Source organism: Mustela nigripes, chromosome 8 (genome assembly GCF_022355385.1).
Source record: "Mustela nigripes isolate SB6536 chromosome 8, MUSNIG.SB6536, whole genome shotgun sequence".
Taxonomy (NCBI): Eukaryota; Metazoa; Chordata; class Mammalia; order Carnivora; family Mustelidae; genus Mustela; species Mustela nigripes.
In genome coordinates this window covers 42651503-42668117 of record NC_081564.1, presented here as the reverse complement: position 1 = coordinate 42668117, position 16615 = coordinate 42651503, and the positions used below count along the sequence as shown (strand labels likewise).

Here is a 16615-nt window from a genome sequence, read left to right as displayed (position 1 = left end):
ACTATCCAAACAATTCTCACTCAGATTACTCAAACAAAATAAAACATTCAATGACCTGCTTAGAGCAGGGGGCACAGAAAGAAGAAATGGAGAAGGCTAAGAGGATGAGAGGCCATCCTTCGCTAAATTGGAAATCAACCCCCTAACATGCAGAGGAAAGTTGCATAGAACCAAAGTTCTTCTGGTTCTGACTGATGAGGACACAACATACCTACTGCCATGTAGTGAACAAGGACAAGAAAGGTGTAAATGGGAAAGGGCATCCCAAACTCCAAACATACAGTATCTTTCTATATACATAACTAACGTAAAATAAATTTACTGGAGGGGCGCCTGGGTGGCTCAGTGGGTTAAAGCGTCTGCCTTCGGCTCAGGTCATGATCCCAGGGTCCTGGGATCGAGCCCCACATTGGGCTCTCTGCTCAGCAGGGAGCCTGCTTCCCTTCCCCTCTCTCTGCCTACTTGTGATCTCTGTCTGTCAAATAAATAAATGAGATCTTTAATAAATAAATAAATAGATAGATAGATAGATTTATTTACTGGAGCACCTGGTGGCTCAGTTGGTTAAGCATCTGCCTTCAGCTCCAGTCATAAACCCAGAATCCTGGGATCGAGTCCCACATCAGGCTCCCCACTCAGCAGCTCTCTGTCTGTTCCTCCCCCTGATTGTGCTCTCTCTCTCTCTCAGATAAATAAATAATCTTTAAAAAATAAAATAAAATAAATTTAGGTGAAGTGATACACTCTTTTTAAATCCCAAAACAACTGGTCACATAATTAACAAAGATATAGAAGGAGAGAAGGGAAAGGCCACCAGGATTAAAGACAGAATATTTCACAATGTACTAATCTCAGAATGCTGACAATCAAGTCTGAACATTTAGAAATGGCAGTCCAATTTATTATTATTTATTCAGCAATATTTATTGAGCATCTTGTGTGAAACTGGACAGAGATTGTTCTAATTTCTGATCAGTTACATAAAATTAGTAACTCTATGTAATTAGTTTATTATGGTGACTTTATAGAGTTATAAACATTAATGTAGCTTCATAAATTATTTAAAATATATTCAGAGATGGTTTGCATTTGAGAGTATTTGGCTATCTAATATTTTAGAGCTGGAGATCAAAAAAAAAAAAATTATCAATGGCTGCCTAGTTCACCAAGTCCCCAAACCATCGAACTATCCATCTCTTCAGATATGCATGTATCTATCCAACAAATACTTGTACTCTATCTACCATGTGCTAGACACTGTCTCAGGTACCAGGTTTTCAGCATGGAACAAAGCAGATAAAATCAGTGCCTCCATATAATTTACATTGTCATATGATTGTCAGGCCTTGATGGAAAATTGCCTGGTTTGCAAGGCACATATAGCACCCAAACACAGTAAAATGATCTAAGAACAATTTAGCAAAAATACTTAAAGACAGTGCCCCCTGAAAGATCCAAGCATATCTATTGGATAGATGAAAATAGTTCATAAATGATGTAGTGTGAGAATTAGAATTAACAAATTACCAAGGTGAGGTTTTCTCTTTTCTCTTTTCTTTTGCCTGTTCTCTGAGGTGAAAAGCAAGAGAGCGTGAGAGGAAGAAAAGCAAAGTAACTGGACAATCTTCAGTTACCGAAGTGGCACATTAATGATGAGAATTAATAATATTAAAGAGATAGAATGCTACAGCTCATTTTTAAAACTCTCTATGGTTTCAGTATTAACCTTGGTTCAAGAGAGATTTTATCTGCTCAAATTTCTTGTTGTCATTGTCAGAAAAAATTGTGCTTCTTACAGCCAAATTACATTTTTAGTCTTCCGATTGCATGGTAGATTTGGGACACATGAATGACCTGCCACTATATTTTGAAGATTTTATTTCTTTTATTTGAGAGAGAGAGGGAGAGTAAGAGGGCGAAGTAGACTCCTCGCTGAGCAGAGAGCCTGATGCAGAACTCGATCCCAAAACCGTGAGATCGTGACCTGAGCCAAAGGCAGATGCTTAACTGAGTGAGCCACCCAGGCGCCCCTGGATCAATATATATTTAATCGATTCCCCCACGGTCTTTTGAATCTGTATAATTTATATAAAAAGTCAGACAAATTGATATTGGAATCCACCGGGATGCAAGTATATTTGAAGCTTAACATTTTTTCCCACTATATCTTAATGCAATAATTTATCATCAGTAGGAATGTTGGATGGATATTAACTTTTAGACAACAGACACTGAATATATAAAAATCTCAACAATATACTTATCTAAGAGACAGCTTCAACCCTTGTGTTGCACTATACTTTCAATTTGGAAAGTAGTTAGTAAAAAATTATGCCCATTCACAAGGCTAGAGAAAGTAAGCAAAGTTCCATTTCTATAAGGGTATGAGTAAATATGACAGAGTTGCAGAATAACTACCATATAAAGAACAAGTGTTCTGTTCTCAGCACTATGGTGGATGTGTGCCTTATAAACATCATTATTTAATCTTTATAACCCTGCAAGGTAGGCATCATTGGCCTCGTTCTACAGATGAAGAGTCTGAGACCTCAAGAGGATAACAAGCCTGCCCCAGTTCTGAAAGTACTAAGTGGTAAACCCGGCATTTTACCCTTGGTTCCAACTCCCAATACTCATGGTCTTTGATCTCATACATCTGATTATCTATAATTATGAAACCTATTATTCTGCTAATGTTTGTTGTATCCTTTTTTTTTTTAAAGATTTTATTTATTTATTTGACAGACAGAGATCACAAGTAGGCAGAGAGGCAGGCAGAGAGAGAGAGAGGGAAGCAGGCTCCCTGCTGAGCAGAGAGCCCGATGCGGGACTCGATCCCAGGACCCTGAGATTATGACCTGAGCCGAAGGCAGCGGCTTAACCCACTGAGCCACCCAGGCGCCCTGTTGTATCCTTTCTATGACACATTCTAGGAGGATTCCTCTGGTCATGAAGAATCACTAAGCAAGAAGGCATCATGAGTGATTTTTCTATTTGTGGTCAGACCCACATGTTAAATATTCCATTTGATGACACTGTGATGCTTGTATATTTTTTAAGTTTATTTATTTTTAGTAATCTCTACACCCAACATGGGGCTCAAACACACAAGCCTGAGTTCAAGAGTTGCATGCTCTTCTAAATGAGCCAGCAAGGCTCCCTGAAGCTATGATGCTTTTAAAATGGTAAAAGGAAGTTTCCCAAAATTGTTATACCACAAACCAACTGGGTTACTAGTTCTGTGTCTTATCATTTTTGTGTCCCCACATCACAGCTTAGCATGATTTTGTCACACAGTACATTTGGAACACATAGTGTTGGATAAATGTGTGAACAACTGAAGACTTGGGAACTTCTTTGCTAATGTATAAACAACCATTAGACTTCCATGTTAAATCATCTGGTCAAAACCACTAAAAGAAAAGAAAATTAACATGTTTTTATGAAAGCCTTATGGAAAGCATCGCTTCTTTTCCTATGCACCAAGAGAAGTCTTTAAATTATAATGTAAGGAACCTTTATAAAGTATGGGCAAGGTTACTTTCTGACTCAAGATACTAATGTACATATTTCTAAAAGTCCGATAACACCGTATAACTAGGAAAAATGCATCAAACTAAACAAGCACAGCTTAGAACTGACACAATTCTTGGGGCACCTGGGTGGCTCAGTGGGTTAAAGCCTCTGCCTTCAGCTCAGGTCGTGATCTCAGGGTCCTGGGATCGAGCCCCATGTCGGGCTCTCTGCTCAGTGGGGAGCCCGCTTCCTCCTCTCTCTCTCTTTCTGCCTGCCTCTCTGCCTACTTGTGATCTGTCAGTGAATTAAGTAAATAAAAATCTTAAAAAAAAAAAAAAAAGAACTGACACAATTCTTGAATTCTTTGCCCTCCTCTCTTTTTCATTTTTATTGTTATTTGCACCAAAAGCATATGATTGCATCTATACTTAGAGAAATTCTGAGAAACAAAAGAAACTCCAGAGAAGCACAGCAGCAAAGAAAATAACAAGCCTCATGTGACATCTTATCTTCTTAATCATTAATATTAATTTAAAAATAAATCCACTGTTCATTTCCCATGAAGCTAGATTATGCAAAAAGCACAGACTCAAAGTAATACCAGAGAATAAAACAATTCTGAGATAGAGTTACACATTTTATATCACCTATACTTAGTTACTTTGGTTGAACTCATGCTAAATATAAAATGAGAATCACATCAATCAAGTGTAGTTAGGAATAATGGGTGGTGTGGAGAAACTAGCAATAAGATACAAAGTGGATAATCCGCAGCTGAATAACTGAGAGTTGATTTGACATCAGGTCCAAATCATTGACTCTATAAAGAATTAATCCTACTTTGCTTAACAAAGTACTAACTTTTAAAAAATATTTATATTTATTTATTTGAGAGAGAGCATGAAAGAGAGACAGCACAAACAGGGGGAGGGGCAGAGGCAAAGGGAGAAAGAGACTCACCACTGAGCAGCGAGCCCGACATGGGACTCTATCCCAGGACCTTGGGATCATGACCTGAACCAAAGGCAGACACTTAACAGACTGAATCACCCAGATGTCCCCAAAGTATTAATTTTTGATAACTCTAACGCCATCCTTTAAGCCTGGTTTAGAAAAGTCTCTTCAAGGTGGGTGTTTTGAGAATGAATAAAAAATAAAAGGTAATTTTTGAGAAGTTACTAAAAGAAAAAGATGTTTCATACCTGAGTTAAACTATAGAATTCCCAATTAATTCTGTGACTTTTTAAAGAGAAAATTCTGTGATAATTTAAAAATAAATTTGTAATTGGACTCCTTCACCTTAGAAGAATTTGGTAAGTGAGGAATACTCACCTAAAAGTGCATTTTTCCCATGATCATCTGGTAGAAATCGCTTGTCTACAGCACACACTAGGATGTGCTCAGGAAGATTGGGAGACTTGGCCCCCACCAGGAGGAATCCTGCTGGGATGTCGATTTGTTCCATACACAGAGATACCAAACGCAAATCCTTTCCCGCTTGACAAAAACCTAAAACCCAGTAAAAGAGGACACAGTGAAATGTTTGGAAAGTTTCTATCTTCTTATCACCCATTTGGACAGTGAATTTACCCATAGGAATCACTATTAAGGACTAAATGTAAAGTCCATATTCTCCAACCAGAAGCCAAATCACATGTGCCCCTCTGAGTGGAGCTGAAAAGACACAAAAGGTTGTATTTCTGACAGGGTTGGCCAACATTGATGACTTTGTATTTTCTGATCCACAAGTAAGCAAATGAAAAATATACAGAGGAAACTTTGAAAAATGTAATTTTTATGTGCACATAATACAGTATTTTTATACTTTCAGTGCAAGTTCACTTCTGTAAATGGTGACTTCTGTCATAGAAAAGGGAGGCTTTCCATTTCACCCAGGAAGAGACTGTACCTTTGAGTTTAGTGGCCCATAAATGAACGGCCAGAACTAGAACCCAGAACTGTGAGGACAATCTTCATGAGATACAACATGACAACACGTGACAAAACCTTACCTAACACTTTGTGTACCATAATGTATCATACTAATTCATTAGCTCATCATTTCTTAAAAATAATTTGCAACAGATGCTGCCCTAGGCTGGGGGATAGAGTTGAACAAACATACCTTCCTCTAAGAGTTTGCATTACAGTTAGTTGAAGGAGTATATAAGGAACCAATAGACACAAAACAATATTACAGAGGGCAGCTATTTTCTGCTGCAAAGCACCCATTTCATATCTTCTGGGAGATAATCAGACCTCCCTGAACTCTAAGTATATGATTCCTCTTAGAGAATTGTGATATTCTAGATTGACTAGAGCTAGTCACTACAATATCCCATATAGTTGGCCATAGTTGATTAGTTAGGGGCACCTGACATAAACTAGGCCATTCAAAGCCTTTTCTCTAATAATTCTGAACATGGAGCCAGAGTGTGGCTTAGTGTGGTCTGTGGCTCAGTTCCTTGCCTTGTGAGAGAAGTCTGTCAGCATGGTCAGCAGATAGTAGGTTGAGGCGGAATGTTCTGGCAGTATGTGGGCCCCTGAAGCCCAGTGTATGTGCCTTTCCTGTGGTTTGACTGTGAAACATTTTGCTTAAGAATTCATTGAATATCTTCTTCATTCAACCTAAGGCTAATCTCAGTTGGGCTGGGTTTCACTTGCAACCAAAGAGGGTGAACAAAAGTATGATAAATACTATTTCAGAGTTGTGGAAGATAAAGGATGGACATCTAACTCTCCACACACAAACCTGAGGAGATCATCATCATTGCCCAAAACAAAGTAGGGAATAAACCATGCTAAATTCTTCCAGTATCAATTCATATTATGATGTTAACCCAAAACCAACAAACAATTGGATGTCATCAGTTAGTATATGAGAAATAGTAAGAAAACAACATCCAAACATATGGTTTGGCTCATCAATTCTCAAAAGCAGACATAATGGAATCGGAAGAAGTCAACACAAGAAGGGCTAAAATGATAAAACAATGAGGTTCAACCACTTCAATCTTACTTTTTAACACTAAAAACTTTCATATTTAACTTTAGTGTTTGTGAATTGAGGAAAAACAATAGCAGAATGTTACTGTGAATTCTTTAACAATTCTGAGTGAATCTATATTTTATTATTCACAATATCATCTATGTATTTGCAAAATATTCATTTGTACATGTAAGTCATATTACTTATTTAGTTTACAAACATTTTTTTGGAAACTATGGATATATAAAACCCCTAAAAAAAATTCTGCTGCCCTCATCCATTGCAGGGACAGGACTCACAGGTTTAAAAGTGGGGAAACGGTGATGATGATGATATTGATGGCAGAAAAATATACGGAGCATTTAACGTAAGTCAGGTATAGTGCTAACCACTGCATAGATTATCTCATTTAATCCTCTCAACAACTACTAACTCTTTTCCAAGATGGAGAAATTGAGGCTCAGAAAGATTAGGGAACTTGTCTTAGGTTACATAATGGGTTTGGTAATGTCAGGAATGTCAGACGTGGAAGTTTACTATATAAAAACAGACCAAAATTATACTACTCAACTTGGCAAAAGAAAAGCTAAGAACAATTATAATCCAGATCTAAAACCATGCGAGGTGAACATAGACATATAACCAAATTCTAAAATCTTTATTTATTTATTTATTTATTTTTTTAAAGATTTTATTTATTTATTTGACAGAGAGAAATCACAAATAGGCAGAGAGGCAGGCAGAGAGAGAGGAGGAAGCAGGCTCCCTGCTGAGCAGAGAGCCCGATGCGGGACTCGATCCCAGGACCCTGAGATCATGACCTGAGCCGAAGGCAGCGGCCCAACCCACTGAGCCACCCAGGCGCCCCCAAATTCTAAAATCTTAAATCTAGGAGGCATTTTATTTTTCTCTCAAAGATTTTATTTATTTGTTTGTCAGAGGGAGACAGAGAGAGAGAGAGAGAGGCTGAGGGAGAAGCAGGCTCTCCAATGAGCAAGGAGCCCAACACAGAATTCAGTCCCAGCACCGTGGATTCATGACCTGAGCTGAAGGCAGATGCCTGACTAAGCCACCCAGGCGTCCATCTAGGAGGCATTTTAAAGCCCTAAAAGAAGCACTAATTTCTTTAACCAAAGGAATTATTAATTTGTGTAGACAGTAAACCTAGAAACACATTTCCCATAAGAAATAGCGCCTTCGGGGTGCCTGGGTGGCTCAGTGGGTTAAAGCCTCTGCCTTTGGCTCAGGTCACAATCCCAGAATCCTGGGATCAGGCCCGGCATCGAGCTGCCTGCTCAGTAGGGAGCTGCTTCCCCTTCCCTCTCTCTGCCTGCCTCTCTGCCTACTGTGACCTCTGTCTATCAAATAAATAAATAAATAAATAAATAAATAAATAAATCTTTATTTAAAAAAAAAAAAAGAAAGAAAAAGAAATAGCGGCTTCATCATGACTTGCTCCAAAAGGCAGATCATGTATCTTCCCAAAATGTATAGATAAACTCAGCGATGAGAGGTTCATGATCACCCAAAGGATGGAAAACAGGGTGCTTGGGGAACTGTCTTTGTCACTAAGCAGTAACAATACGACCTTTCTACAACTTTGACTCACACCACATTAGAAAGAATGGACTAGATGAAATGATGAATCTGTACCAACTTATATAAATTTGCAAATTAAATTATGAACTTTTTAGAACATCAGAGCTATAGAGAATCTCAAGACCAGCATCTCCCAACAGGTAGTTATCAAACTCCCAGGAATTTATAAAGGTAATCCACAATACTTGGAATTATAAGTCAAACTCAATAGATACCATTATCAATTTCTAAAAGCTAATAAATAATCATTCTAATATCCTACTTTTAAAACAATGTTCTGAGGGCCTTCCCTGCTACACATGTAGGGATAGCTGACACCTGCCAAATGAACTCAGGACTCACTTGTTTGAACTCCATATCGGTGTGTGACTTTGATTTTCATACAATTGTTTTTATCACCAGTCATATGTATTAATATGGTGCTTAATTTATACTTATAATACACTGTTGGTTAATGATGGGAAACTCAGGGAGCACTGATTGTGTAAATGAGAACAGTCATTTTACAAATGTGTCTAAAGATGCTCTTGCTAGAAATGAAAATTAGATTCAATCCCAACGCCACTCATTAAATTATAAAATTATATGAAATTCACCAATGTGTTTCTAGGACACCAAAAAAAAATGTCAAGGTAAAATTTAGTTATCATAATCCAATTTGGCTCTTCATGTAAGAGGGAAAAGCCAACCTCATTCTGCAGCCTTTTCAGTAGCAGAAATTCTGCAAGCAGCAGCCAGAAACCTTTTCATCATATAGAGTAAAAATTATAAAAATATACTAATATACCCTTTTAATCCTAAAATATAAAAATTCTAAAATATGGGTATTAAAAGTAGATTTTTGACTTTTTTTTCTTTTTTGATGCTGGAAAACACTTAAATACATTTAGCCCCCCCAAAAAACTTATATTTCATTTTTGAATTTGTCAATGAAATATATTTTTTCTTACAAAACCAATTTTGAATAAATTAAGAAACAATTACTGAATAATTAAATGTAGACAATTTTTTCTCATATGCATAAATAAGATCATAGAGTATATTAACATATTGGTCTAAAATAAATACTTTATACTTAAAATCAGTTCTTTATCATGTCCCATGTAGTGACAGAATTGGGTTTTAAATTCCTAAGGAGTTCAAAAAACTGCATATTACCATAAAAAGAAATTTGTGAGTCAAGACTGGGTAACACTAATCTATTTAGTATGTAAATAAGGACATGAGGGCCCATAAAGGTTAAGAAGATGGTCCAAGTTCAAATATTCTGCAACTGGAAAAGATGGAACTAAAACCCATCCTGACTCGAAATCGATGCCTCTTCATCATTGACGTTAACATCTCTCTGACTCCGAATGTTTCACCTTCCCTTGGTCTGAAGTAGGACCTTCCTATTGTTTCTTCACTGCCTTTTTCCTCCCCCGCCACAGCCCTCCCGCTGAGTCCTACTACCCAGTTTTGCAGGTTGAATCCAAGCGGCACTTTCCACACCAGCCCCTGCCTGAGAGCCATGATCTATTGGCACCCACCTACCTCATACTTGCTGATGAATCCTTAAAACTCACAGTTTTTCTGATGAGATTTCTAAAAGCAATACATTGCAGCAAAGGGAGATCAAGGGGGAAAATACAATTTTGGTTCTGGGCTTAACAGATACAGTCAAGAGGACAGAGTGTGGAGAACACCTGAAGAAAGCAGGATTTTCTACAGAAGAAAGATGACTTCAGAGTGATTTCTGTGGCAAAAAGAGAAACACACAGTCAGCTCAAATTACGAAGTACAAATAGTTTTCAGTGATTCAGCCTTTCAGGGTTTTCCCACTTAATGACATGAGGACATCTAGAGGTTGGAAGTAAAAATGACTAAACAATGACTGGATTCTAGAAGAGTCTTTTCTACTAACTTCTTCCTTAAAAAAAATTTACGTGGTGCTTATGACAATGAAAAGAGAAAATACCCTATTTTATGCTTTTAAAAAAAGGCACAATGATGAGAGTATGTAAAAGGGGCACAAGAAGTAACTGAAGGTGCTTCCAAAGTCCAAAACTGGAACAATTTGAGAAACAAAGTAAAGTAGCATTGGATTATAACTCAACATAAAATAAATATCCATGAGTGCATAATGATATAAATGACTGAATAAACTGATAAGTGGGCTGGGAGAAAGAGACTAATTCCCATGCAGAATTTTGAATAACTTATGCCGATACTCTATCCTCAAGAAGGTGGAACAAATTCCCCATTCCTTAACTGTGAGCTGAGCATCGTGACTTTCTCCCACAGTATGGAAAGTGGGGGAAAGAATGGAGATAATACTACCCCCACCAGGGGATCTAGGCCAACATCAATAGCCATAAATCATGTTGACAAAATGTACCCTTGACATAATGTGATGAAAATGGCACTTTCCCTTTGCGATCTTCTTTCCCCAAACCCATAACCCCAGCCTAATCAGGAGAAAAACCTCAGACAAACTCTAGGAGAGGGTCACCTACAATATACCTTACCAATAATTCCTAAAACTGTCAGGGTCATCAGAAACAAGGAAAGCCTGAGAAACTGTCACAGCCCAGAGGAGCCTAAGGAGACATGTTGACTAACTAAGTTAGTATCCTTGTGAGATTCTGGAACAGAAAGATATTGGTAAAAACTAAAGAACCCAAATAAACTATGAACTTTAGTTATTATTAAAATTAATAATAGGGGCGCCTGGGTGGCTCAGTCCTTTAGGCATCTGCCTTGAGCTCAGGTCATGACCTCAGGGTCCTGGGTTTGAATCCCGCCTCAGGCTCCCTTGCTCCGTGGGGAGTCTGCTTATTCCTCATCCTCTGCCTCTCCATGCCACCCCACCCCACCCCACCCCTACTGGAGTTTTCTCTCTCACTCAACTAAATAAATAAAATCTTTTCTAAAAATTAGTAATAATGAAAGATGTCAACAATGGGAGAAACTGCAGGGATATACCCTATCCTATTTTCTCAACTTTTCTTTAAATCTAAAACTGTTCTTTAAAAATGAAGTCTATTTTTACAACGTCCCATTTTTATCTTTTTGCCTTCATGTTACTCACCAACACAAGCCACTCGGCCAATTCAATTAAGAGGAAAGAGAATAGGAGAGAAAGAGAAGGCAAGGCTGAATCCAGTAACAGGTCAGCAAGAAATCAATCCAAGGCCAGAAACAGTTGCAAAATCAAGAAAAAGTTTCTAAGTCTAGTTTGTAATTATTCTGAGAATAACCTCACCCGGCAAGGGTCTGAGCTTTTCTGTGATGTTTTTTAACTGTTTCTTCTAACCCTCATTCTTGGGATTCAAATCAACTAATTATATACAAAATACATTAACTGGATCCCCAATTAAGAAAAAGCATTATGCAAAGAGCAATAAGCAGTTTTGTTTTGTTTCTTTTTAAGATTGAAAATAAGCTGTGTGTGTCTGTAAAGAAGAGCAGGTAGCTTAAGAATCTAGGAAATGTGATTATATTTTAAGGTCTGTAGGTTCCAAATATTTTGTGTAGTAGGTAGTTCCAGTCTCTAGAAATATGTCAGAATACTAATGTAATAAGGATCAATGATTCAATCTCAAGTAAAGCTGCAAACAAAATGAAAAGACACCTTACTACTCCCTTGTAGGGTAATTTTGAATCACACCTGGACTAATCCTGAAAGAAAAGCCAGAATCTTTCTTTTAGAGGCTTCTGGAAGACCTGGGGAAGAGTGCCCTAAGGAAGGATCTAAGCCTGTTTACTATATGCAGGGAAAGAGAGATAAGTTACCGATGTGCACACCAATAACATTTGACAAACTTGCTCCTAAGTAGCTTCATTTTTTAAAAGCAATACTGAAATGCTGCCTTAACCCCAAGGCCTTTGCAGCAAATTATTTTAATTAAGAAAAGGAATAATGGTAGAGGGTCCTTCTTTGTAAACTTCATCAGCATTTTCTTAAGAAAATAGCCAAGGTTTTCACTTCACAGAACCAGATTTGCATTCTCCAATTATCTCCAACTTGAAGGTTACAGAGTAATCTAAGCAGGGGGGAGGGGAACGTTTACTGAAACAGCTGTCAACACAAACTAAAGTAATCGAAGCCGAATTTGGAGGCTTCAAATTTGGTTGCCCTTCACCTCTTTAGACAATCAACTGCCTCCCAGCAGGGTGGGAACCTACACTATTCCAATAATTTACATAAGAAATTAGCAACCGAAATTTACATCAGAATGGTAACCCCTAGAAGCCCATCAGGTATTAAGTATCTGCTTATCTAAATTGCCTCTAAAAATAGCTTTCCCTTCCTTTAAGTCTTAGGTAAATAGAGGATTTCCCAGGAAGGGAAGGTGGTATGCTAAGAATATTGTGCTAATTCACTGTCATTTCTATAAGAAAAAAATCAGGACTCTTCTGTCTTAGAGGGAGAGGGCTCTTGGAACTACCCTAGACGGAGCCAAATTAAAAGAGCTAATGGACAAATTTAAACTATCAAATTATAAACCACGCCTTTTGTTTTTAATGGCCACCTTCCGGTGAATTGAAAGGGGAAAAATACGGACATGTAATTAATTATAAGAAACCAAAGCAGCTGATGTATAGGAATCTATGTGTAGGACTAGTGTTTTCGAGTTGTCTTGGAATGTGAATTTATGCTTGGGGAGATCCCCCACCCCCCAGGAAAATTGCACCTCCAGGTCTTATCCTTCTTCTCTAAAATTAACTATCACCCTTCCCTTACACTTTACACAATCACTACACGGTAAGAATAGTGTTCTCACATTTCAAAGTTCAAGAAATTGTTGCTGTTAGGTGGTGTTTATATCCTGGTGTGCACTAAACAGCTTTCCACACCTGATTGTTAGTAATACCCAATGTCACCACTCCAAAAGGCAAACTAAAAACACATTCAGAGGGGCACCTGGGTGGCTCAGGCCATGATTTCAGGGTTCTGGGCTCAAGCCCTGCATCGGACTATCTGCTCAGTGGGGAGCCTGCTTCCCCCTCTTTCCCTGCCTGCCTCTCTGCCTACTTGCCATTTCTCTCTCTCTCTCTATGTGTGTCAAATAAATAAATAAATAAAATCTTTAAAAAATAAAAATAAAAACATATTCAGAGCACACGGAAAACAAGAGAGTCCCTCCCCCATTTCTGGTATAAAATTTGATATTTCAAAACTCTCTCCTAGAGCTTTTTACTCTGATTCTATTTAATTCTTCCATTTAACAAGATTCTCAGTGACAATCCAACAATATTTTTAAGCACAATTTCTTTCTTTTTTTTTTTTTAAAGATTTTATTTATTTACTTGACAGAGAGAGATCACAAGCAGGCAGAGAAGCGGGCAGAGAGAGAGGAAGGGAAGCAGGCTCCCTGCTGAGCAGACAGCCCGATGCGGGACTCGATCCCAGAACCCTAAGATCATGATCTGAGCCGAAGGCAGTGGCTTAATCCACTGAGCCACCCAGGCACCCTTTAAGCACAATTTCAATGTCTTGTTGTTAACTGTAAAGTATGACGTGACTGATTAAATAAAAGTCACAAAAATGGATATAAAACAACTAAGTGGAATCCCAATCTGGTCACCTTCTACACAAATATAGGCGAAAAGGCCTCTATTACCAATAATAAGTAAATTGATATATATTACATTAAGTCTGGACCAAAGAAACCAAACACATGTGGAACAAAATTTATAAAAAAATGATGTGCTAGAGGGAGGCCCAGCATACTTGTAGTGAATCAGGTGTAGATAGGCTACTAAAACTAAGGGTTTTGAACTTTTTACAGTTTACCAGATTCTTTTGAGAAGGAAATGAAAGAAAGGAGAGGAGAGGAGAAGAAAGGAGAAGGGAGGGAGAGAGAGGAAAGAAAAAAAAGAGATAAACTTTCAGTGTACACTCGTTTATCTGGATTTGCACATTTGAGTTTATAGTTTATCCCAGTTTATTTGCAATCAGTCTTTGTAGAGAGAATGTCTCAGAATCTTACCCCTCTTTTCCCACCTCCTCACTCCTAAGATTTGCATGCATTGTAATCACCCCAGGTGATTTTATATGCAAGCCCGTCTGGCTATAAAACCAGAACCCTGGCTAATATAGAGAGAGTAGAATCCACATACTAATTAGGCTGGGATAGCCAGAAACAGCATACACTGAACAAAGGGAAGAGAGTACACTTTAAGTTCTGACATCATCAAAACAATGAAATACCGAGAATATTTTATATTTGGATTTCCTTTTTAAAGTGTGGTTGAAGCCTTAGTGGAAGAGGAAGTTAACAAAATAAATAAAATGGAGTTATCAAAATATGTACATTTTTATCCTCTACAAATAACACTATACTGTATGACTGTTCAAAATAAATGGAAAACGTAAATATAAAACATCTAATAAATCCATTATTGTTTTTGAGGGTGGAAGATTAAAAAAGTAGGAAGACAGACACTTTAAAAGTTCCTAAGATAGTAGTATTCTTGCAGGAAAAATCCTGATCTGGTCCTAGGCCTGTTTTGCCACATATCATCTCAGAGAAGTCATTCAACTGCTGTGAATCTCACTTTATTCATCTAGAAGATAGAATGATAATACCTGTCTTTCTTATAGACACCTGCGGTGAAACACAGGAGATAATGTCAGAGAGAGCATAATCATTCCTCATTCCTTTCTGTAATTACTGGTTTCCAGTCTTGAGCACCACATGCAATGATTGGAAACTAGCCAGATAATAAAGAGGGATCAGAAAAAAAAAAACAAAAATTAAACCCACCATCTGTAGTGCAAGACCCTTCTGGGGCAGGTTTTTGTGAATAGGGAATTGGTGGGCTATTTGAATCAGACATTTCTTCATCATCTTCATCATCTTCCATTTCATTAACTGTTAGATTGTTAGAAAAATCCAGGCTTCCATTTTGAGTGTAGCGGTGTACCAAATCTTTATCCAGATCCTCCACTTTGGGTTTCACATCTGGGTAAGCAAATAAATCACAGCTAAGTTAATAAAAAGATGCTTATGGAAAAATTACCAAAAGAAAAATTCATAGTTCTGAAAGGTATCAGAGGACAAGAAGACAAGCAATGTCTAATATTTAATCAATGTTGTTCAGGGGTCCCCAGATTTGGAATTTCCATTTCTTTTAAAAGGAGTCTAGAAATGTGCAGAATTGAGAAACGTACCTGCAGATGAGAAAGGATGCTGGTCAGGGTCCAAGTACAGCTGGGAAAAAATTGGCCGTGGTACCACACTACTACATCTGAGAGACGCTTCTATGGAGTTGTGGAGAGCTTCCTCAAATTGAGCAGATTTCAGTTGCCCAGCATATGAATTCCCCATGGTCTACACCACCCCCACAAAGAGAAAGAGGAAGAAAGGAAAAAATTCATATAATTAGAGGACACTATATCTGCAAAGTACACGAAAGGCAGACATAAACTATACTATGTATCTTGTGAAGATTCAAACATAAACTTTATACTTCTTAAGAAAATTTGTATTGAGGATCAATTACACCACTTTTGCTTTTGGTCTTTATAATCCAAACCCATTTCAAAAAGACCCTTTGGAGGAACTGTTTTGAGAATCAAATAATAATAAATGCTTTAAGTTTCTCCAACCAGTAAATCAAGATTGACCTGTCAATTGTGAAGCCATACATGATGACAATGGGGCTCACACTTCCTCCTTAAAACTAGTGGACTTCCATTACCTTATACCAACTATCAGTGCTTTTAGAGTAAATCTCTAATTACTTCTCTCTCTACTAAAATCTTCTTATCCTGGTACATACAGTAGGGGGAGACACTTCTCTGGGGGGAAAAAATTAAAGCTTTATGATAATATACTTAATTGACAAATTCCTGAAAGAAAGATTTAAACATTTTAAACCCAGAGAACTCATTCATGTATATTAGTGTTTATTTTTAAAAAGTGTTATCTCATTTGGGACCCTTTAGGAAAGTATAATATAGGAAGTTTTAAAGTCATGGTCCTTACTTCTCATAAGGAATATTTATACCGTTCTTGCTATTTACAAAAATCTCCATGTATATCAATAATAACTACAATTCATGAAGTGCTAACTATTGGCTACACCAGCAATTCTCAAAGTAGTGGTCTGAGGTCACCAAGACCCTTTCTGGGGTCCATGAAGTCAAAACTCTTTTCAAGTTTTTTACTGGGATAGTATTTGCCTTTTTTACTCTCAGCCTCTCATACGTAGACAGCAGAATTTTCAAGAGGCTGCATGATGTGTGATACCCAAGAGGTTGAATGTGGAAGCAGACAGACCAAGCTTCTTGCTAAATTTTTTGGAAAATACAGTTCTTTTTCACAAAAAATGTGTTTTTTATGTTGTCATGTAATGGGTTTATTATTTTAATTTTTGAAGTTAATATATGTTTTAAATATTTCTTAGTCTTGGGGCATGTGGGTGGCTCAGCTAGTTAAGTGTCTGCCTTCAGCTCAGGTCATGATCTCTAGGTCTCCAGGTCCTGGGATTGAGCCCTGTCTCTGGCTCCCTCCTCAGCAG

The 16615-nt window shown here is 37.6% G+C and overlaps 1 protein-coding gene across 1 annotated transcript in view; it reads right to left on the bottom strand.

Annotated features, from left to right (window-relative positions):
• The window catches only part of GREB1L (GREB1 like retinoic acid receptor coactivator), a 273695-nt gene that overhangs the window by 118752 nt on the left and 138328 nt on the right, over positions 1-16615 (bottom strand). The window contains exons 5-7 of the mRNA XM_059409323.1: positions 15264-15423; positions 14857-15054; positions 4849-5025 (exon numbers count right to left, since the gene is read on the bottom strand). Coding sequence (XP_059265306.1) covers positions 4849-5025; positions 14857-15054; positions 15264-15420 — 532 coding nt within the window. The 5' untranslated portion in view covers positions 15421-15423. The remainder of the gene's footprint in view (positions 1-4848; positions 5026-14856; positions 15055-15263; positions 15424-16615) is intronic.